The sequence below is a fragment of the Lissotriton helveticus genome, chromosome 12 (assembly GCF_964261635.1).
Source record: "Lissotriton helveticus chromosome 12, aLisHel1.1, whole genome shotgun sequence".
NCBI classification, from domain to species: domain Eukaryota; kingdom Metazoa; phylum Chordata; class Amphibia; order Caudata; family Salamandridae; genus Lissotriton; species Lissotriton helveticus.
In genome coordinates, this window is record NC_136073.1 from 244796859 (window position 1) to 244821551 (window position 24693).

The 24693-nt window shown below is 44.3% G+C and overlaps 1 protein-coding gene across 1 annotated transcript; it reads left to right on the forward strand.

Annotated features, from left to right (window-relative positions):
• Positions 1–820: 820 nt before the first annotated feature.
• LOC144797663 (melatonin receptor type 1B-B-like) lies at positions 821–24298 on the forward strand. Its single transcript, XM_078668379.1, has 2 exons — positions 821–2132; positions 21757–24298. Exons 1-2 carry the CDS (start codon positions 1187–1189, stop codon positions 22131–22133), a joined length of 1323 nt encoding a protein of 440 aa, XP_078524505.1. The 5' UTR covers positions 821–1186; the 3' UTR covers positions 22134–24298.
• The last annotated feature ends 395 nt before the right edge of the window (positions 24299–24693 follow it).

Genomic DNA, 24693 nt, shown 5'->3' on the forward strand with positions numbered 1-24693 from the left:
CATCAATCACATTCTCTCCTGTGACATTGGTGCAAATTATGTGTTTAAATAAAAGACAAGGCAAAAAATACGATATTATCCTTTCTACCTCCAAATTTTGATTAAAACTAAATAAACAGCATGGTCACTTAAGTCAATCAGTTAAACCGATTCTACATGTATGTAAAAGTGCTCTTATATGGTTGATTATAATGACGCCACGTGCCCCTCCTCCCTTAACAAAAACGGATATATTGCATATCTCTACATCTTACTCTGAAATATTCTCGAGCCTGCCTCGACACCCTTCGCCCCAAACACCCCTCCAACAAAAACACCGGAAATAATAAAATGCATGCACTGGTAGCGAGCTGTGCTTGATTCAGTTGCTCGATCTTGAAATCAACCTGAATAATTTTTCAGAGTCGAACTGGATGCACGTATATGGTTAGTAGTAGATCACTCAATTTCGCTTGTATGCTGTTATTACTAGCACTAGGCGCTTGTAAGAAATCGACGATAGCAGCCTTGGTTCATTTCACTTTAACAGAGATTTCCAAGCGGGAGTAGCTCATCCAGTCCACACTTCTGCTTGTCATTTGTGGAAGTGTATTCCTTAATATAACCAAAAGATAAACCACACTACACGTTCCAGAATGCAACGGGGCCTGCTACTCGTGTGCGACCGGGAAATAATTTCGAGCTCAAGGAGTAATACAGTAACCCTTGACATAGCCCGGTTTTGGTTCTGCCACATAAATCTGTATGTATAAGTATATTGGCTATTTGAGATTTACTGGGAGAAATTCACAACACTCCCACCTACAGTTATCATTCATGCAAGTTCGACCTTCAACGTGGTAACACCCACTTCCTCCGGCAAAGGGCGCTATCACTTTTAGAACATTCCCCTCCTGCGGCAGCAGGTGACTCATTCGACTCAAACCCAAAAGTCCCGCCTTCATTACAACTCCCGCTTAACCAGGCGCCCTCCAGGTGGAAGTCAACCAGATTTTGTTAATGCAAACTTGTTAATCAGTTAGGTCGGAAATACTAAATACCCGAAAATAGCTAAGGAAAACGTTGAACTGCATGTATGCGTAAATTATTGAACTTCTCATGCGAGCTGTAGTTTAAGGCATTCTTTTGGAACAAAGATAACAACATCCCACTATCTGCAAAAGACTAAGCCGATCCGAATGACTTTATGGACACTGCAAGGGTGGGACGTCAGATCAACAGCATGGAAGAAACCCTCGTGCTTGAGGCATCGGGGGCAAGCAAGAACATCCCGAGCCACCCCCAAATCATGGTTTCCCTACTGCCGTTTCTGCTAAACGCCTCGGCTGCAATCCAGAACCTGAGCTCGGGGCCCCCCTCGCAGCAGGAGGAGTTGCTGGCGGAGTCCGGGGCCCAGGGCTGGTGGCACGGCAGCCGCATGGCTAAGATCGGCATCATCACGGCCCTGGGCGGCCTCATCATCGTGGGTAACACCTTCGTGCTGATGGTCATCGCCTCGTCAGTGTCGGGCTGGTCGCGCAATTGCCGCTACATCCTCATCTCGCTGACGGGCACCGACGCGGCGCTGGCTCTGCTGGTGGTGCCCCTCAACCTGTACGGCAGCCTGGCACTGGAGCCCGACGCCGGAGGGCCGGACGAAGGCCCGCTCGGACCCTACTGTCACATTGTGGCCTTTCTGAACTCCAGTATCTTCGCCTCGTCCATCTATTCGCTGGCCACCATCAGCCTGGAGCGCTACGTGGCCGTCTTCTTCCCGCTGCACTACGGGCGCGTCATGAGCCGGCGGCGGGTGCAGCTGCTCATCGCCGCCGCCTGGCTGCTGCCGCCCGCATTCCTCTTCCCCATCGCTATCCCCGGCGGCTCGGTGGTGCGCGTCTACTTTTCGCGGGCCTCGCTCATCTGCAACCCGGACTACGCCAGCAATGTCACCTACTCGCTGCTGCTGACGGCCGTCATCTTCTTCCCCTGCTCGGCCATCGTCACCTTCGCCAACCTGCGCCTCTGGCTGGCCGCGCGCCGACAGCGCCAGAAGATGGGGGCGCACGACGACGCCGCCTCGCGCGTCCTCGTGCCGGTCGTCATCGTGTTCTACACGTGCTGGGCGCCCTGCATGGTTACCATCCTCTACAACGGTGAGTGGCTCCTGCTTGTCCCTGATGTAGGGTGACCAGGCGTCCCCGATTTGCCAGGACGGTCCCTGTTTTTAACCAGCTGTCCCAGCAAATTTCAAGAAATTTAGCCTATGTCCCCGTTTTTGGAGAGGGTCGACTGAAAACGGTGGGAGGTGTTTTTTATGTTTTACAAAGCAGGGATACTTAGCAGTTATTTGAAGAAAGCAATTTAATTAACAGGCAAGCTACTGGGCTCAAACAATTGGATTTTATGTATGTTCTTACTGCCTGTTCTGTAATTCACTGCCGAGGAGCGCTCTCAGTGCTTGAAGTAAAATTGTAATCTTTCTATTTTTGTGAAATGTCCAGTTTTTTGGCTTTAAAATTCTGGTCACCCTATGATGGGGCCTTAAACACAAAGACAGTTTTCTATCTGTGCTGGCAGCCCACTGAGCCTAAAGGAAAGAGTAACGAGGCTGATTCACAGTTCTCAGGCATTGAAACAAAGCTGGCAACTTGCCCCTTGATATGTTTGTGACTTTAGAGCAGGGCTGACTTGTCAGCCGACAGTATCAGTTCAAATGAGACTTGTAGTTTTAAGCTTAGCACCATGTGTGCGCTCCTCAGTCACAGTATGCATGCCTGAACATGTTGGCTGATAAAGCAGGAGTGGGTGAAAATGCATGCCTTGATTTGGGGCCATATCCAGGAAGTGAGTGAAGCACACTGTATTGCTTTTGGAGTATTACAGAAGCATATTATTGTGCCAGAAAGCATGTCGTTGCCCAAAATTTGTTTCTGGAATAACACCTTGGTAAATATTGTCTCAGGTTGTATGGTAACAGCCCTTTACAGCAACTGATTTTCTATAAAAGAAGCATTTATACTTTTCTTCCAAAACATCATAAAGGTAGCCAATGTGTTTCGTTCCTCACATCGAAACGTTTTCAGGGCTCATTGTGTGTGTTTTGTTACTGAGATTCTTGCTGTCTGTATGGTTCAAAGAGTAAGCATTGTGTGTTTTTTTTTGTTTTTTTTCTAAGTAGTACCTCAAAATTAACACGGGAGATGACCATAGTTGAACTTCTATTTCTTCTTTTCAGACAAATATTGTGTACAATTGTGTGTAGGCCTTCCAACCAATAATTGAACTAGCTGTGCGGTGATGTGAATGCCAGTGAGAAAAAAAACAACGCACTATGAGCCCAGAAGAAGTTCTAATTTAAAGTACAAAACATGCTGGATGTGTTAAGGAGGCTTTGAAAGAATTGACTGAACATTTGCTACAAAGAAAAACAGTTGGTGTAAAGGGCTCTTATCGTACAAACTGAGAGAATAATCAGTAAGATGTTACTCCATAACCCATTTGTGACTTTCTAGAATAACAGAGTGCCTCTCTCGCTTCTTGTACAATATTTTGTCTGAGGTTTTGTGACAGCTGGCACACAAATGCGGGCACCGACGATACATAGAGATTTGGTACAAGTGATTGATGACGTATAGTCGTCACAACCGTCCAATGTAACTTGAGATGGGGCTAGTTGAGTGCTTTACTGAAGAATATCAAGTTCTTCAAAGTCACTTTAATTCCCACCGCCTTCTTTTAACCTACAACATTTTTTTCATACTGAGCATCTAGGCCCATTCTTATCGATAAAATGCAAATCTCAACACACAAATTATGGTGGCTTGAAAGCCAGGAATTGAGTTGTCCTTGTTAACAATATTGGGCCATCAGTGGAGAAGTGTGGCTCAATGGTTAGAGCGGCAGACCCTGATGCAGAGATCTGGCCCGGGACCAGGGTTCAATTCCCGCCTCGGCAGGTCATGGGCTCAATTTCCTCGGACCTGATAATTCTTGCCTCGGTGCCTATTCTAATCATGGGTCCCATTCTGCAACTCTGGGCAATAGCTTGCTTAATCTCCACAACGGCCCCAACAGCGCTGGGATGCCTGGCTGCACCTGGGTGATGCCCAGGAGTGGACATTTCACAGGGAAGACAGGAAGGGTTCTTAAGCGGTATACGGACAGCGCCGGGACACCTCCGGTGGAGGTAGCTGTGCGCTTTACAAATGCCGGCATTTCATTTCATTTCATTTCATACTTCTCAACCTGTTACCTTTCTGAGTGTGAAGTCAAATGTTTGATGGTGCTCCCTTTAAAGTCGTGGTACACAGTTTTAAGATTTAGGGATATGATGAATGTTTGTGAAACGTGTGCCCCTACTGAAGTTTATGTAGATATTTTGCTAATTAGGATGATTGTGATTTACAAGAGGGTGTTGCCCTCAATATGAGGTTGAGTTGACTGATACAGTTTCAAGTTAGTTTATTTGATTCAGTTCTCTTGCGAGAACAAAACACATTTTTAACAATAAAATTACAATTTTAGTTTTAAAATTATCTATCTAATACAATTTTAAAAATGATTTAAAAAGTTATACACTTTGATACACACAAATTCATTGGGTGGAGTGTTGCAAAGGGTAATCAAATTCTGAACAGAATTTATATTACATTTGATTTTGATCGGTGTTATGTATCTGTTCCTGGCAGCGACAATAGTCGGATTTGGACAGGCAAAGAGAACATGTTCCAGATCTTGCACCCCACCTTTACATAAGTCACAGAGGTTAGACCCTCCTCCTTTTGGCAACCATTTAATTGTGTATGATTTCAGGGGTAGTATCCCAAGTCGTAGTAGAATAATACTTCGCCTGACTCTATGATGTAGATTTAAAAAAATGTATTGTTGCGTTTTTTGAAAACGATTGTGTCTGCGTACTGATTGCATGTTGAGAGGACAGAGCAATATTGCTCGTTGAGGGTCATGCTTAACCTGGGGGTAAGATGCTTCAGGCATAGTTTCAGTTGGGCTGGTGACCAAGATTTTAGCATATCCAAAGTCACAGATGATAATTTGAAAGCTCTGCATACGTTTTTAAAAAACACATACTTCGGAGAGTCTGGGTCTAATGTTTCAGTTTTTAGCAGAGCTCGTAATGTTCCTAGATCAGCATGGACCAGGTTATCTGCCCATCTAATTATATTTGTGTTCCCTATAGAAAAAGAGCTGACTAATGATAGTTCGAGCCGGAGAGCTTGGACCGGCACTGCTTGCGGCATCCTGATTAGTTTCCGCAGGATTTTTCCTTCTTTGATATCAATTTGTTTCCATTCATTGATTGAAATATGTTCTATTGCATATGATAGAACGGCTGGAATTTTAGAGCTATAGACCTGTAGCAAAAAAGAGAGGTGTCTTTGACCGGTGGAGGTATATAATCTTTGGAGGGCTCCTAGATGGACGTCTGCTTTTCGACCCATTTTTTGCAAGTGAGGCAGGTTGTGCAGGGACTGGGTGAAAATTCTCCAGAGATACATATATATTCTTTTACAATTTCCAATTGATTTTCCCCTAGTGTCCAGTTATATTTGACATGATTCTTCTTTCCTGTGAATGGTACTATTTTGTTTTGGTGACATTTGGAATTAAATAGTTTTCTCCAGTATATTTGGTGAGTGCCAACAGATTTCTTTGGAGCCCGAATGGGGTCAGGTCTAGAATCACTACGTCATCTGCGTACTTCAAACAGTGGATTTAAAAATTTGCAATTTTAGGTGGAAAATTATTTACCTGATTAAGGTTTTCCGGTAGGTCGCTCAGATATAAGGAAAACAGCAAAGGAGCGAATAGGCATCCTTGACGCAGACCATTTAAAGTTGGTATTGGACTTGTAAGGCCCTTCTCTCTCCCCATTTGGACTTGGCACCATGTCCCAGAGTGCAATGAGATTATTAGGTGAAGAAGATTTTGAGGGATTCCCATTTGCTGCAGTTTTTTCCAAAGTTTATCTCGGTCAACTCTATCAAATGCGGTCGTAAAATCAACGAAAGCTGCATACACTGCCTGCGACTATCTGATCACGTATTTTTCTAATAGTGTTTGGAGTACTGCGATGTTATCTATCACCGTATGTTTGGATCTAAACCCGGCTAGGTTAAGTGACTGATACAGAGCAGTTGGCAACAGGAAAACCCTTTAACATGATATATTATTAAATAGTGCCCAGCTACTACGCAACCTTTTGATGTTGATATTAACAAGATTGGTGTGGACATTTTTAGCAGTGAAGACGTAGTGAAAAAAACATTGATAATTAAAGGCTGTAAACTGCAGGTTCCCCAACAGCTCTTATACCCGTGAAAAATTAATGCAAAGCTACATGGTAACTCTTAGACATAGAAGAGAAAAATACGTCTTATTTTGATACTGGGGTAGGAGCAGGTCCCAAGTATCTGAAGTCCACAGTTTTATTTTTTATTTTCACAACAGGCTTTCTCTATCATCCCAAATAAATAAACGACATTTTGCCTGCTTCAACCTACTCTGTCTCCTTCGGGTCGCCTCCTTCCAACTACTCTGCCACCTTAAAAAAAAAAAAACAATAATAATAATCCTTCTCTTCCTTTGCTTCTCAGCATGCCAAATGTAATGCGGGCCCTTTTTCTCTCCAGTCTAGACTACTGCTGTTCTATCTTTTAGTTTTCAGGAAGTCCAAAGGTTGCAGCACATTCAAATTTTTGCTGCAAGATTCATTTTATGCTTCCTCTCAGGTCTCCCATCTTTTCCTGTCGTTAGTCTACAGTTTATCAGTGTGTTAACTTTAAAGTTCTCCATTTAGTTTACCAGGCTTTCACAATCAAGACCCTCCTTTTCGTCAGGGCAATATTTATCGCTAACATTTCTCTGTACTGCCGAGATCCTCTTGCTGGAGTCTTTTGCTCTTTCCCCAAATCCATTTAAGTTGTGTTGGTGACCACTTATTTTCATTTTTAAGGCTCCTGTATTGAAATAACCTGCAATCTGATATTGAATCACTTGACAACCATTCCACAAAGCACTCTAAACTTTCCATTTTAGAACTGACTTAACGACAAAGCTATCGCTGGAACTTATGTGATTAAAGAAAACAAAGAGCCTTAGTGGCACTATAAGAGTGGGACTTTGGCTACACCCATATGTTGGTTCATCTGAGTACAGCCTTTCAGTTGTCAAACTTCCACAGAAAGTGTGCGTACCCTCAACAGCTGTGATCATTTGTTTCTCCAGCTGCTTCATCTAGGCCCTTTCTCAAGCAAAGAGATTGTATTTGTCCTTTTGGCCGTGTCCTTTATGGTCAAACAAATGCCAGTACAATGCTATTTTTTTTTCTTTTAGATATTTGTGGTGTTTGGTCTTCCCTGGTTGCCATGTATGAAAGCTTATGCACAATAACACAGACTTTGTTGGTTTTGGTGGCATACTAATGACCATAAACTAGATTATTAGGAAAACTGTAATAAAGTCATTGTTAGGCCCTCATAGGATACCTAGTATTTTGCCTTGCTAACTGCACCGTGGTTTCCATTTATAATTTTGAGACCGTATACTAGATAGTTGCCTTATTCGAAAGCTTACAGTCCATTGCGTAGGCCTGAGTTGGTTAATGTGACAAGCTAATGATAAAGGATACAGACCTGATTGGTTCAGTGGTAAATTTTCTGTCTGAGGTCCTAGTGGGATTAGGGTGAAAAACATTTGTTAAAACCATTAGGCCTATAATGGTGGACTATTATCGCACTGTTACAGACTGTAGGCAGGTATTTTGGTAAATAACATTGTACAGATTACCATAGTAGGCAAATGTTTTGGAGTTCATCGTTCCCTGTGACTAACCCAAGAATTTAGAACATTTTATTTTTGAAAGTCCTTGTTAAGCCCTTTTGAGAAGGGTTGTAGATTTTGGCAACTGTAATTTAGTACATATTTGTAAGTTTATAAATATGAATGATGGTTGCTTGTGAATGCACACCAGTAAACTTGTGTTCTTTATGGTGTCAGGCCAATGCTAAAGGGGCTAGGCCTGATTAGTACATTGAAAAAGGTATGTCGAAATTTGTTATTGGGGTTCCTAGTTGCCAATGGCTTGCACCTTGTCCAAGTAGGGATCCTCACTCTAGTCAGGGTAAGGGGATTACATAGCTAAAATAACCCATGCACACCCCCTCAGTAGCTTGGCATGAGGAGTAGTCAGGTTTATATCTGAGGCAATGTGTAAAACATTTGTACATACACACGCACAGTAATACAGTGAAAACACTACAAAATGAGACCAGACCAGTTTAAACCATATTTACATTTATTTAAACAAAACAATGACCAAAACGACAAATCTAAAATACATAAGCCAAGACATTGCGTTTAGAAGGTTAAGCAAGTTCAGCCAATAGGAATCTATGGGTGCTGTTGTTTTGGAACAAAATACCTTCGATGTGTCAAAATCCGAGATGGGGAAACAGCCACAGAGGTGGTGAGGCACCAGAAACCAAAAGTGATGCATCGATTTCTTAGTCCCAGGGGAATGGAGGCGTCCGTTCCTACTGCATGGTAGGGGAAGTGTTGCGTTGATTCCTTACTGCGAGGTGAGGTGAAGCGTCGATTTCCAGACAAGCAGCCTTTCTGTCTAGTGGATGGCTCATAACTGTTGCTATCATTCAGATGCATATATTTTTTAAATTCATTTATCATACCATCCTCAAATACAGCGAGGTATGATAATTCAGAAAGAAAAGAGAGTACATTAAGGGTGATCTTGAAAAGAAACACTTGGATGTTTTTAAGGAATTGCAAAAGAAGAAAGATATTGTGATTAAAAAAAATCTGATAAAGGGGGCAATGTAGTGGTTTGGCCATTATATTTGTACCTCAATGAGGGATATAAACAGATTAATGATAGTAACAGCTATTACCTCCTCGTAAATCTTCTTCGCCACATGAAAAACGAAGTGAGCTTCAGCTCCACACCAGAACCGTTCAAAGCAAAAGTTAGCCTCCCATGGCTCCCATCCCATCCCTTCCTAACATGGCCTACCCATATCACCCGTGACCTCTATAAGAGGTGGGTCGGCCCAACCCTTCAGCCTGTTTTTTTTAGTTCTGCGCACATTGACTCTCCAGATGCGCTGTCAGGTAAGTGGTTTCTGCTTTAGCGGGGGTGTGGGTCCTTGGTTGGTGGTCCTGCTCTAGCAGACTCTGGGGATCTTGGACCTCCCCCCTATCTCCTGTCGGGTCCGGTTAGGCACTGCATTAGTGAGCCAGGGGTATACAGGCGGGGGCGGATGGGGTGATCTGGGGCTCTACGTTGTTCCTTCTGACCCCTAGTTTTGCACTTGTTGGCCACGGAATATTCCCATGGTCTGTGCTTCTCCTTTCGCTGTTTTTTCTTCTGGGTTTTTCATTCTTCCCTGTGAAGTACTCGTGGGGCTGCTCCCCCGAGCCTTGGGGGCGGGGGTGGGGGAGGGAGGTGGTTACGTAGCGGGTGACCCTACATGAGACGGCTCCTGTGGCTGTTGATGCTTTGGGGGTTGGACACTGGGGCAGGGCAGTCCATTTCCTTTCCCACTGCCGCACCCCATAGTTGCGGGGGAGATTGCATGCCCGGATGGTTCATGGTTGCTGGCTCACAAGCAATATAGATTTTTAAACACCTTATACCCCCAAGTTACCTCTGCCGCACCATGCATTGCTGTGCCACACAGGTGATGCTAGTCCCGCGGACTATTATTGGTGTTTTTTTTCCTGGCGGCTAATTATTCCAGGGCAGGGTTGGTTGTGCATTCTGTCTTAAGGGGAATGTGGTATTTATCCCTTTTCCTGTGTGGTTAATCCTTTGATGTTATGTTATGTTGGGGCAGGGGGCGGATCCCCCGGCGGGGGCTAGCTCGTGCTCCCAGGGCCTGGCTGGGTCATCACCTTGCAGTCAATCCTGGATTTGATTCCGGCTCCACTGCCTGCTGCTATTGATCTGCGTGGTGGGGGGGCCTTCTTCCCATATACAACCACACTTGCCCCCCCTTCCCCGGTTTCTGATATTGATGGGGTAGTGCTGGACATCCGAGGCCGGTAGGTCCAGGCTCTGGAGCTGCGAGAGGTGCTCCTCCACATCAATGACTACATGGTGTATATTGATATTGATATATGTTTTACGATTCCTGGAGGGGCGCCAGACACCTGTTGCTGTATTAGGTCTGTGTTTGCCTCGCAGCTTTCATTGGATAATAGGGGTTAGTTTGTTTTCCCCACTCTGGGTGCTGTTTGATCATTGGTTCCCCCCATTATGGACTTTTGTTGTCAGACCTGCTTCTATGTGTATCTGGCACTTTTCAATTTGTGTGCTTGGTTTACGTTTGTTCTCTACATGCTACTTTTGTGGCTATGACTCTTTGTCTGTCTTTCTGGCTGGTCATTGGTCATTGTTGTCTAGTGTTGTAGTGAGGATTGATGATTTTTTGAGGTGGCATCATTGAGACGTGCGTACCCATTTACTTACACTGCATGTCACAGCATTGGGCCCTTCCAGGTGTTTTTGCACTCCTTCTTTAGTCTGAGTTTGCCAAGTGGGTTTCCATGGGCTCCAGGGGATTCTGGGGGCTGAGGGCTGCTGCGTGTCTGCTGAGGGACGACTGCTGTTAGCACCTGTATGCCCTTCTCTGGGCTGTTTTCGTGGTCACCAGGTGGGTTTTTGCTTCTGCTCCTGGAGGGCTTGCCCTTTTCTTGTCCGGAGCCATGGCTGTGGCGCCCCTCCTCCTCCCTGGCTCGGCAGGCGGCTCTTGCGCCCCCCCATCCTGGTCGTGCTTCTCCTCGCTTCCTGGGGGTTACTGCTCTGTTGGAGGTTTTCTTTTGCCTCTCCTTACGTCCTGGGTGGCCTATGTTTCACCCACCCGCTGCTGGGCCGCTCTGGTTGTCTGTTATTGGGCTCCCCTGCTCAGATCCGTGGTGCTGTGGCTCTTTGGTTGATCTCCTACCTCTGGGTGGTGTTTGCTTGGTTGGGCCTGGAGTTCGGCTCTCCCCTCTGCAGGCGTATGCATTTTGGCCTGTTCATGAGTGATCGCTTCTTGGTGGTCTCGCTAGTCCTTCCCCAGTGGGTCCTGTTCGTCTGGTTCCGGTTTTCCGGTGGGGTGTTGGTGTTTACCGAATCCTCTTTCTGGTTTTCCAGTTTATTGGTTGCCTTCCTCCTGGTGCCTGTCCCCCTTCAGCTGGTGTTGGGGTTGTCTGCCTTGGTAGGGGCCTTCCACAGGGAGTGTTTTGGTCGGTCTGTCCCTTGAGGGTCCTCCCCGTCCAGTTGGTTTCAGTGCCTCTGGGCCTTCCTTGATTCTGGTTCATTCCTGGCTTCGCCGGTTTCTGTGAGTGCCCTTTTTTCTCTGACCCGGTGGCTCCCTTCCCACCCTGTCTGTTGGTGTGGCTGGTGGTCTTTCTGTTCTGGTATCCCCTTCCCGGGTGTTGGCAACCTTTGCTGTCCTGTGGGGCTTGCTTGGGTTCCCGGTCTGTACTTGGTCGGTTGGTACTCCTGATGGCGGATTTCCCGTCTTCCTTCTGTTGGCCGTTACTTGGCTTGTCTGGGGTTTTCCCCTGCGCTGCAGGGGCTTCTTGTTGCCGTTCTGGGCTGTTTTTTCACCTGCCTCCTTCTCCGGGGGGTGGGTGGGCCTCCAGCATTCTTTTCTCTCCTGACCCCTCAAAAGAGGAGGATAGGCTCCATCCACTGGACCTCAATAGGGCATTCCTCTGCATCACAATCTAATTGGCCACAAAGCAGCCCTCAGAAGGTCGGAGACCCCTTTTTATCATGCCTAAGGCTGCTACCACAGCCTTGGTTCGTGGAGTGCCTGCCCAAGAGATCTGCCAGGCTGCAACAAGGGCGTCATTGCATACGTTCGCAAAGCTCAACTTTCTTAACAGCCAGGTCTGGCTGGCAGCACTCGTTTACTGCAGAGTCCTGCAGCACTTTGTGATCCGAGTACACTCTACAGACACTACGCCTGGACAGTTACTGCTTTGATATATAGTCAAGGCAAGGAATTTGTGGTTAGAAGTAATCGTCCAAAGAAAAAGTTACTTAACTTTTGGAAATGCATTTTCTGGTGATATTCTCGCTAACTGCAGATTCCTCACTACCCTAGAATTTAGCACACTGATACCGACTCTTGTTCATGCTCCTCCTCTGAAGTCGCAGAAAGGAAAAAATATGAAATTTGAGTCCGATCCCAGGGTTGGCACTTATGAGGCTCCACTACATCACTTCCTGAGCCGTACAGTGCCATCTAGCAGCGGGTGGGGCACTGCTGAAGATAATGTTTCAGGCAAATGCATTATAAGGTGAGAAACCTGTGGACAATGCATTACCGAACGTAATTAATAGTCTCCATTTAAAAAAGAAAAAAAATACGGTTACAGACTTTGTGGTCTGCTAATTCCAGCAGATCCACAATGCCAGTGATGGCATCCATTTGGTCACAATTTGTGACCTACCTCATTAGTATTCACGAGGTGAGTCAGATTGAGACTCTGTCCAAATGGGAATTTTGTGAAATTACCTATTAGTATATAGGTCAATTTGCAAAATTCCACACTGCACATAAAAATACTCTGCTCAGGTTACAAGAGGCCCTAGTTTTCTGATTCCTTTTCAAAGCATTTGTTGGACCTGGCCCCCTCTGCAGAGTCACCCCCCAAGCCTTTTGCCTTTTCTCTTTACTTTTTGGTGAACTTGTTTTTGCTGGCCTTATGGCTCTGCACACTTCACTACTGCAGTCTATTACTAAAGGCGATTCAGAAAAGCTAAATAACGGTGATGGATCAAGCCCTGATCTTTGGACTGGGTAAGAGTGGTCTGCTTAATTCAGGCACTCTGTTCATCACCACCCCCTTTTCTGAATCATTTTGTCCACCATAAGCGTGGAAGGGTATACTCAGATGTGAGTCCCTTGCTCATTGCACCATCAGGATTCAAGCAAGCCGGGCCGACGACGCCTGAAATGGCAGAAACCGGTCCCCGGAAGCTTGTTTCCTTCCCAGTACAAGAATTGGCTTGGTAGTTTAGTTTGCCCTGTTCCCATCATGCACTGGGACAGGAACAGACTAATTTGCATATAGCCAAGTTCTGAGCTGGGATGGTGCAGTGAGCTAAAAAACGGTGATGGATCAAGCCCTGATCTTTGGACTGGGTAAGAGTGGTCTGCTTAATTCAGGCACTCTGTTCATCACCACCCCCTTTTCTGAATCGTCTATTACTAAAGAGCATGTGCTCACTGCTTAAAACTTGGTAACATTGGCTTATCCCCAATTGGCATATTTAATCTATATCTATACTATCTATACTACTATTATAAAGGAAGAACTTTGAACCTTTGAGGAGGGTAAACTCGGGAACCACAGCGCCAATCCACACACCCGATACATTGTTGTAATCGTCAGGGTGTGCAGATGGACATAGGCTATATAAACGTAATAAATATACGTAATTTCAAAAATTTACCCCAAAAAAAAGTAGTCCCTTGGAAGAAGCGACAGCAGCGACGTGCGCGCTGACGTTAGGAGCGCGGGGAGGAGCGGCGTACAGGAGCGCAAAGAGGACCGGTGAACATGAGCGTGGGAGGAGCGGCGCACAGGCGGGGAGGAGCGGTGAGGAGCGGCGGTGAGGAGCGGCAGACAGGCGGTTAGGAGCGGCAGACAGGCGGGGAGGAGCGGTGAGCGGCGGATGAGGTAGGTTATTTATTTATTTAGGAGAGGTGATCGGCGGCAAAATACAAAAGCAAACGTTACATTAAATGAAGCAAAAATGACAATCGTGAGCCAACAAAATTCAAGAGGAAGCAAACGGTGCATTACAAAAGTGAGCCAAACAGTGCATTACAGGAGGAAAAAGTGACGTGTGCAGGTTACAAAAGCGTACAAAGTAAGCAAACGTTACATTAAATCAAGCAAAAATGACAATTGTGAGCCTACAAAATACAAGAGGAAGCAAACGGTGCATTACAAAAGTGAGCCAAACGGTGCATTACAGAAGGAAAAAGTGACGTGTGAAGGTTACAAAAGCGTGCAAAGTAAACATAGAGGTATAATACTGCAATATATGGAGGAAGGCTCCGGGGGACCCACGGACAACGTCGGGCCGGGCGGGGGCCCTGAAGCCTAATTGCTCCCGGACAACGTCGGGACGGGCTGCTAGTACTAATATAATAAAGAGAGAGCCCAAACCTTTGAGGCGGGTAATCTCAGGAACCACAGCGCCAATCCCAACACCTAATACAGCGTTGGAAAGGGCAGTTGCAGCAGAAGGACATAGGCTATGCAGACGCCCACCATATACATTTAAAAGGTAAAAGAACCGTGCCAGCAAAGTAGTCCCTTGTGGGCGTGTCTGCGTTGTGCTGGGGGCGTGACAAACGCTGGGGGCGTGTTGTTTTTCCACCCTTCATGTCATGTCTCCTATCGTGTGCTAATCCCACCCTGCTCCCTTTAAATACCCCTGCACCCTATAATCATAACCCACCCGTACTCCTTAAAATACCCCAACACCCTTAAACACTAACCCATCTTAACCCTATAAATATACCCTGTACCCAAATCCCAAACCTATCCCTAAAAATACCCCTGTACCCCAAAACCCAAACCTAGCCCTGAACCCTATAAATACCCCTGTGCCTCAAAACCCAAACCTACCCCTGAACCCTAAAAATACCCCTGTACCCCAAAACCCAAACCTAGCCCTGAACCCTAAAAATACCACTGTCCCCCAAAACCACCCCTGAACCCTAAAATACCCCTGTACCCCAAAACCCAAACCTAGCCCTGAACCCTTAAAATACCCCTGTACCCCAAAACCCAAACCTACCCCTGAACACTAAAATTACCCCTGTACCCCAAAACCCAAAACCTAGCCCTGAACCCTAAAAATAACCCTGTACCCCAAAACCCAAACCTACCCCTGAACCCTAAAAATAACCCTGTACCCCAAAACCCAAACCTACCCCATAACCCTAAAATACCCCTGCACCCCAAAACCCAAACCTAGCCCTGAACCCTAAAAATACCACTGTCCCCCAAAACCACCCCTGAACCCTAAAATACCCCGGTACCCCAAAACCCAAACCTAGCCCTGAACCCTTAAAATACCCCTGTACCCCAAAACCCAAACCTACCCCTGAACACTAAAATTACCCCTGTACCCAAAACCCAAAACCTAGCCCTGAACCCTAAAAATAATCCTGTACCCCAAAACCCAAACCTACCCCTGAACCCTAAAATACCCCTGCACCCCAAAACCCAAACCTAGCCCTGAACCCTAAAAATACCCCTGTACCCCAAAACCCAAACCTAGCCCTGAACCCTTAAAATACCCCTGTACTGCAAAACCGAAACCTACCCCTGAACCCTAAAAATACCCCTATAACCCCAAACCTAGCCCTGAACCCTAAAAATAAAAATACCCCTGTACCCCAAAACCCATACCTATCCCTAAACCCTAAAACTACCCCTGTACCCCATAACCCAAAACTATATCTGAACCCTTAAAATACCCAAACACCCCAAAACATATACCTCAGTACCCCAAAACATATGCCCCTATACCCATACTTACCTTATCCAAACATATAATAAAAAACATGCTTTTACCATTCATGCATTTACAACGAATTTCGTTGTAAATGTATGCGTGGTAAAAGCATATAAAATGTAATGCCATGCGTTATAATGGCATTGCGGAGTCATGGTACCTTCGCAATGAAAGTATGCAGAGTGATGGTATGCGGAAAGAAAGTTGCGGAATAATGGGTGTTTACCCTCCCCCGGTACGTACATTGGTGGCACGGCGGCCCACGTCTCCAGCAACATACTCATATTTTTTCACCACCCATTTGAAAAATGCACAGGTCTCTCTCATTGATGGCCAGCACGGACATACACTTTTAGACACACCTCCTGCCAGAAGTTCTAGAATTGCGAACTTTAGAGCTGGGGAGCTACGTTCGAATCTCGGCATCAGCTCAACATCCTAACTATCGGCCCATATCCTTACTACCAGCATTGGCCAAAGTTTGTGAGAAGGTGGCTTGTCGTCAACTGGATGCCTTTGTGGAAACATCTGGGGCTCTGCATCCGGCACAGTCAGGCTTCAGATCATCCTACAGCACAGAGACTGCGCTGGTGGAGATGACGGAGGCAATTAGGGAATGCCTGGATGGGGGCGGCAGAGCGGTTCTGATTCTATTGGACCTCTCTGCCGCCTTCGACACGGTACCTCACCAGCTTCTTCTCTCCCGCCTTTCTGCCATCGGCCTCTCTGGTGCAGTGTGGGCCTGGCTGGAATATTTTTTGAACACCCATTCCCAGCAGGTCTGGAATCTATGCCTCCCTTCTCATCCTCGGCCAGGGAGGTCTTGACTGGAGTTCCTCAGGGCTCGACTTTGAGCCCTTTGCTTTTTATAATTTATTTGACTCCACTGATCTCACTGGCTGAAGAGCTGGGTGCCAAAATCATGGCTTACGCTGACAAGACCCAGCTTTTATTTACCTGGAATGGCCCTGACCTGTGCACGGAGATGGCACAAAGATGCCTAGCGGCCGTGTTCACATGGCTGGCACTGGCCAAACTTAAGTGCAACGAGGGGAAATCAGAACTTTTGCTCTACGACCAATTTCCTCCTTTCTTCACTGAAGCTTTGTGGCCTCCTGACTTCCCCCACCCACTCTCTGAGGGCGGTCCGGCTAAGAACCTGGGAATCTGGTTTGGGGAGGATCTCAGGTTCTCGGAACACATCAAGAGACTAACGGGTGTTTGTTTTGGTACTCTTAAATCTCTTAGCAGATTCTTCCCTTTGCTCCCTCAGCAGGCCAAGGAAATGGTGGCTCGGGCGCTTATCATCTACCGCCTGGACTATGCCAATTTGCTTTTTCTTGGCATTCCTGGATATTTGGTGAACAAACTACAATTAATCCAGAACGCGGTGGCCAGACTCTTATCTAACATCTCTAAGAGATCAAGTATTAGATCTCACATGCGCGACCTTCACTGGCTGCCCGTGGTCCAGCGGGTGCAGTTCAAGGCTCTCATTTTAGCTCATAGAGCTTTGCACGACACGGGTCCCTCCGACATTAGGAAACGGGTGGCCTTTTATACACCTCGGCGATCCTTACGATCTACCTCCCATCGGCTGATGGCCAGCCCCCACTTTCGTCGCTCTAGGATGGGAGGTCAGTCACTTTCAGTCAAAGTAGCCACTCTATGGAATGCTCTTCCTGTCTTGCTGTCACACCCAGGATTTCTGCTGTTTTAAAAAAACTTCTTAAAACTCATCTTTCTAAACAGGTTTCTTAATTTTTCTCTAGCCGCACGTCTGAGACCATATCGCGCCAGGATACTCAAGAGTAATTGTGTGCGCTATAAATCCTATATAACATAACATAACATATAATATTGCAAGGAAAAATAAAGTAGGGAAACTCGAGTTCACACACTACTGAACGCGCACTCTTAAGCGCATCAGCAGTGCACTGTGAATCGGAGCGTTTCACAGGCCTGTCACAGATAAGAAATGCTATCAAAACGAAATCCTACAAAACAATATACTACTGGCTGGCAGCAATTCATACCCGGACAACGTCGGGACGGGCTGCTAGTTTACTTATAAGACCCTAGTAAATGCATACTACTGGTATGCAGAGCATATACAGTAAATGCTACTACTGAGCCTAAAGCACTGATTGTGCCACCCACTTAAGTAGACCATTAAACATTCCTCAAGCCTGTTATAGTAGCCTATGTATGCTGTCTTATACTATCATTTCAACCTGGCAAAATAAGCCTGTTGCCAGGCCAAACACTTCTTTTTAGTACATATGTTACCCCTAGGTTAACCCCTGGATAGCCCAGAGGGCAAGGTACAGTGCATTTCAAAAGTAGGACATGTAGTTTTATGTTTTACGTGTTCTGTCAGTGAAAAACTCTTAAATTAGTTTTTCACTACTAGAAGGCCGACCACTCCCATAGGATAACATTGGAGTTACCTTATTAAATTTAATAAACTATAATTTCCAAATGGGAACAGGTAACCACTTCACGTTTGGGGTCTTTGGAATTGTAATTAAAAAACCCTCTCTTATGCTAAAGTTGGATTTTAAATTCCAATTTTGAAAATGCAACTGACTGGATGCAGCTGGGCTTTGTGTGTTTCTCCTAGACAACTATACAAAATAGAGACTAGGTGTGCCTGAATGGGCAATCACTGGCAGGATGGGAGGGCGAAGCTGGACACTGCTTACTTACACTTGAATAGGCTGCATCCTGCCTCCACACAAAGGGCTGCATACCCCCTGTAGTTAGTGTGGAGCTAAGACAGGGATGGCAGGATGCCAGGGGACTTCAAATGGAAACCTCTAGAAGCTTCTCCCACCTTCCAAAGGGAGGGCACCAGATATAATTGTTTGAACTACCGCTTCAGTATACTTCTGGACCTGTGGCACTTTGCTGGACTGCTGCTCTGAAGGACTGCAGCCCTCTTGCCTGGATGAAAAGGACTGAACCTGCATCTGTTGAGCCCAGGAACTCAGTGACTCCAAGGGCTAGTTGGCTAGCCTCATGACTCGAGCCTCAGGGATCAAAGGCTCCGACAACTTTGAACCCAGCACCTGGATTCTGCCATCTGGGAGTCCTATGCTGCCAAGTAGTGCTACCCCAAACCTGGACCCTTGAAAGTGGGTTTGAAGGTGCTCGGCCAGCCTGTCTGTGGATCCAGCAGAACCAACACATCTTTTCCGCTCTGCAGCTACAGCAGAACCGACACGTCGCCTTTTCTGTTCGATGCATAGCCTTCAGAACTGATGCATCGCCTGTGCTTCAAGGTTTATTCTGACGCAAAGGACTCCACATCGACCCCACAGCCATTTTGGAACTGCCGCCTGTTAGAAGATATTCAGTGCAGGCCCTTGCATCTCTCGCTGATGGCAGCCTCGACGACCATGCAGGTTCCCACACCGCAGCCTCCCAGGTCTTTAGAAGCACTGAATCACCTCTACTGTGTGACCCTCCTCGACACTGAACTTTCCATCACAAGCCCTCTTCAACAGGATCCTAGACAACGCCTGACCCCGCATTGCAGCTCCACCTCCCCTCGGAACCAACGCATCGCCTTGGCTGTACAACGCATTCTCGGGACGGAACCTCGCAATGATCTTCAAATCAGGCTTTAATGTACTCTTGTTCAGTGGACCTAACTTGGTGTCTTTAGCTGGCCCACACTCTATTGCAGTCAGCCTGTTCTTGTGACTTTGGCCCGGCCTGGTATGACTAGATATCTAGCTTTGTGCTTTTTGCCACTATTTTAACTGAAATCTTTAAAATTGCATATCTCCGGTTTGACTGATTTGCATTATTGTTGTTTTGGTCTAGTTTTATTTTTTGTAAAATGTTTGTAACTTGCGGGGGGATTTGTGTGGTGTTTCTCACTTTTATTACTGTTTGAAGAGTTGCACAAATACTTTGAACATTTCCTCTAAGTTAAACTTGACTGCTCGGTGCTAAGCTACCAGAGGGTTGAGCACAGGTTAATTTATGGTTGGCTTGTGCCTTACCCTGACAAGGATTGTTGTTGTTGCTGCCATCCAACAACCCAGTTTCTTACAACACTGTTCTGTCATCTTCCCTCCTCTCATACAGTCTGATCACCAAATAGCCTTCCTTTCAGCGTACATATTTAGGTAGCCCAAGAAGTTGCTGACTACCTGGTGCATTCCGGACTCCCTACTAAGACCGATCCCTCCAAATGTTACACTGGAATATGTGGATCCATATTAAAATTGAGGTGTAATTGAGGATATCAACAAAAAATTCTTCTGTGAAATAAAGTAAAGGTTGGTTTTAGACCCCCTTCTGTTCAGCCTATACAGTGCCGACTAAGGAGTTAGTTACAAATCCAAAGTATCTTTCCACCATAGTTGGGCTCCCTACACATACCAACAATACATTATGTGGACAATACTGTAGTTCTGGGTGAAACACAATTTGACTGCAGAAGTCATTGCATGTGTTAAATGGATACCATTTAAAGAACAACTTAATAGTTAATGTTTCAAAACTAAAATCCCCATATTTGGGGGAGGGAAAGAGAAATTGCACATGGAAATAGCTTCACAAAATAGAAGTATGGCAGGGTCAAGAACACACTTTGATTCACTCAAACTAAAAGCTACCTTCTTAGAACACAAATTAAGAAGGCTTTATCACAAACTAGAGTTTTATGGCCTTACCATTCCTCTGTCTTTTTGGCTAATTCATTCCAGCAGAAATGTATGACACTTTATCCTCTAAAAATAATTTGAACAAAGGTCTGGAATAAAACTCTCCGATATATTTCCTTCCTCACCCAACTCTACCCCTTAGGCACAACTCCATTTTAGAATTTGGTTTCTCCAACATAGAGAAACCAAATTCTAAAATACTCATTATAGCATTAATTCTCAATGTATCAACTGCTGCAGAGAATAATACTACCCGTATGGATAAAAAAAAAACAAAGGGTAGCGAAAACATGGAAACTCTTAATGCAGTTGCATATCAAAGAAGAATAGAGACACAATAGAAACATTGCAGATTTCAAAGCACGTATGGAAGAAAGTCTCTCTAACATAATTTGTTATTAATTATAAACGAATGCTACATTACAAACAAAAACTATTGTTGACCCTCATGAATTACTGGAGAGTCAATCTTCTCTGTGCTAATTTGAAAACAGGCATGAGATCAAAATATCTACAATTTCGACTTCTATTGCTGCCAATATTAGAATTGAGGGCACCTTGGTATTGCACCACCAGCATCGTTATCGAGCAAATCAGGCTTTGAGGCTAGAAATATGAATCCTTAAGTCTCTTGGTCTTCAGTTACCCCACACCATGAAGTCAAAAGAAGAAGCCATATTCTGTTCTATACTTTATTGCACGAGCCACGCTATCAAGGCACAGATGACGTTTTGATTTGTTGCTTTGAAAAAGTCTTAGGTGGTACGATCCAGTAGCCGGGAGATATATTAACTTATGTTGGAGTTGATTGGTTTTTATCACATCCTTCTTTGATTCTATCAACTTCTTAGACAAACTATTCTTTGGCATTCATGCTTTCAGAGTTTTATGCTAATTGTAGTAATCTTAATTTATATACAGTAAAGTATTATCATTATTGTTTAGTCCATAAGGATGTTTCTTTGAGATTTCCTTTCTAGGAGAGTTGTGAACACCACAATAGTCTCCCAACTATTACTAAAAACTTCCCTTAACAAAAAGCCATACATTTTTGGCTTTGACAGTGCTTGTTTTGAGGTATGCTACACCATTGAACGTTTCAATTTTTACCAGTATCTGATTTGTATGCTTTGTGGGAGTTACGATGTTCCGTTTTGCATTTCGTTATGTGCCAATACAAAATGCATGACCCTAAACTATTGCTAAGAAACCTGTAGGTAGTAACAAAGGAAAACCTAAAATCAAAAAGATGTGTAGTTACAAATAAAACTATTTTGTTTTCTGTTACTGTGTGCAGGAATTCCAGTGTATAAATAGACATGTTTATTTTCACCTCAAAACTGCAGTCTGGCTTTCATGTGGTTAAGTGTGTGCTCATGATCCTGTGTTGCACAAAACTGCCTAACGTAGGTTTTGGTTACTGGTATGGGATTTGTGAACTTTACAGCAGAAAAGATGAAACAGAATATCACAGTTTCCTTCTGTACATTAGTATAACTGATCAATTTCACTTCTTTGTTTCTATTATAGCAATTGCTCAAGAAAGAGTTGCAGAATGGATAGAATTTGTTGCTCTGTGGTTACCAAGTGGCAATGGTTTCCTCAACTGCTTTGTATATTTCTGGATCAACCGAAGCTTCCGTCTCAAATTCCAACAACTGGGACATAAACTCTGCCCATGGAAATGCCTCTCTTCCCATCAGCAGGACAGCAAAGGTCGAGTGAGGACCCCCACAATCAGTTTGATGGTGGACTGCATGGCCAACAAAGACCTTACTGTGCGGTCATGCAGTGTATCATCTGCATGCATATTGTTGTCTCCGGGCCCTGAACAATTTTACGATGCTGTGTCCGAAATGCCAAACTGTTTGGGCAATCAGAAGAGGTCCTCCGTTTTCTCTCTGTGACTGTCTCAAAGCACTAAGGTACTTTTACCACATGGGTTACTACTACCTGCACCTTGCATACTTCATTGCACAGGAACTCTGTCTACCTCTGGATTTTCCTAAAGACATTGCTACAACACTGTTCCCCTCACAGCTTCGGCTCTGCTGCTAAATATGCAATTGCTGCTGTTCTTCCAAAATGACCGATGTTGTGAGACCAGCTAATCCTACTATAGTATTAACTCTTGAACTCTAACGACTAGCCAATGTAAAATAATAGATTTTGTCAATGTAACAGTGACTGTCTCAAATAATGCACTTTTCCAGTCTTGAGCTGAATAATGTCATGGCTGTATTATAAAGACGTAAGATAGCAATGGCACAGACCCTTCATTTACGTATGAACAGGGAATCGTCTGCCCAATGGGCTTCTTTTAGAACTGAACAGTTGAATCCTTTTGACCCGCTATCAAGACCAGTCTGGTATTCTCCAGCATGACCACCAAATCCCTGCCCAATCCCTCCAACACGCATTTATCATAGTTCGACTCAGAACCTGAATGTGCAGATTGAGGCAGGAAGTAGTTGAAATTCAACATAGTAGTGACAGGTAACAGCTGAATTCCTTTGAGGTGTACTTCTATTCATACAATGGACTATAAATTGACCACCTGTTGGGTTAGCCAGTTAAAACTGATATTGGCTAAGAGGTGCATCTGTAGAACTAAAGCAAATTCTCAATTTTCTGGACTAAAATGCTTTAATGTTTTCTTTACTGTAACTGGAGTTTTTCTCATCTTAAGCCTGGCCTAACTAATTTTCCCCAATGTTTTCCACACTTTACCCTCTCACTTCTGGCCCTTTTACTCTCTCCCTTAAGCTTCTAAAGATGCTGTCGGAATTATCGACGCATAAACCTATATGAGCAATTTTCTTGCAGTGAGCAAGTGTTCCCTGTATAGAAATATATATATTTTTTTTAAATCAGAAAAGAGGTATATACTTAAAGATGCAAAAATGATAACAGGGTCTGCTAATTATTACGGTTTTAAACCAATTAATTTTACTCAGCAGCATCTAGTTTTTGAATCTTAAGTATTTTTATATATGGTTTTACTTCTGTTCTAAGCATATGTTTACAGCCTATGTATGGTGTCCTTTGTCACACGGTAGTAACCACCATTTGAGAATGCAAGACCTTAGCTCGGAAGACATTAATTTTGTCTAATTTAATCTTAGCCTTCCTGCAAGGAGCAACTTTGTGTCTTTTTGACTATTTCAGAGAGCAGTCCCATGGTCAGAGAAAATTCATTCCTAATATTCTATTTCTGTGGCGAATCATCAGAAAGCAAAGTAGCAAATTCCTACTCAACAATGCAGTCAGACACCGACCAGCATTTGAACTCTCAAACTAGCAACAATTGGAGTGTGAAATGGAGAGATTGTATTTCTGTTCCATTTGTGTGTATGGGAGTTTGAACCAATTTATAGGCGGGGTGGGAAACAATTTAGCTTTAAAGATGATACATTCTTACTCCAAAATGCTTTCTGAAATCGGGAAACTTTGGCACACCTCCCATGAAATAAACTGGTACTGATTTCTCTTGACAATCTTTGTCATAACTACCGTTTATTAAAGTAACAAGGGGTGGAGATTTATAAGAGCACAGAAGGCAACATTTAGGTTAGAATGTGATGGAAGTAATGCCCAGTTGCTTAATCTTTTCTACTCGCTTAAATATTATTAATATAGGTTGTTCATTTATTTTGTTATTCAAAACTATTCACCTTTTTCTCCCATCCCCTTTACTCCTGATGTTTGAAAAACAAACATTTCCGTTGGATAAATAGATTTAAAAAAAGACCAAGCATTTGATAAAATATCGTTTTTGGGCTAGATACATCAGTAAAACTGGACTATTTACTTGTATATATAAGAAGCTTGTCTGAATTTAAAGTAAATGAAATGTGCTTGTCAACACAACGTACTGTTTCAATGCACTTTTTATGTTTTTTTTAGATTGATGTAATTCCTGAGTTTGTATTTATTTTGTCCCCGCCCAGCACAAATCCTAAATGCTAGCCATAAGTATTTAAAAAATAGAAAAATTGTAAAATTTAAAAAAAAGTTAAAATATATATTTTTACATATGTGCGTAGTAAATAAATTGGAATGAAAAATAAAGTTTCAAGCTTTTTTTCAGAGTGTGTTGTAAATGTTTCGAAAAATCTTTACCTGTGATCTAAAATGAACAAGAAGTATGTACGTTGGTGTCCATAATTGTTTTTTTAATGGCATTTTGGCCTGTGCACTTGTTTTTCGAGGGCTCAGTTTGTTTCTTTTTCTTCTTTTTCCGTTGCCTTCTTCTGGTCCCTTCTGAACTGCGAGGTCAGAGCGGACCTGACTTGACAGTTTGCCCTAGACTGTTCTACCGGAGCAAGCACCAATGCCACTTACAAGACCGGACTGGCAGTGCCGGGCATCAGGCGTATCCCCACGGAAGGCTAGATGGGTGGGGACCGCTTTTGTTACTAGGGGCCGCTTTTGTAGCTGTGCAGCAGTTTTAAAAGCGCTGCAGAG

Excerpts from the sequence above, each read along its gene's own strand:
- LOC144797663 (XM_078668379.1), top strand. The coding sequence starts at position 1,187 with ATGGACACTGCAAGGGTGGGACGTCAGATCAACAGCATGGAAGAAACC. Across the intron at positions 2,133-21,756 it reads GGTTACCATCCTCTACAACG|CAATTGCTCAAGAAAGAGTT; the intron begins GTGAGTGGCTCC and ends TTTCTATTATAG.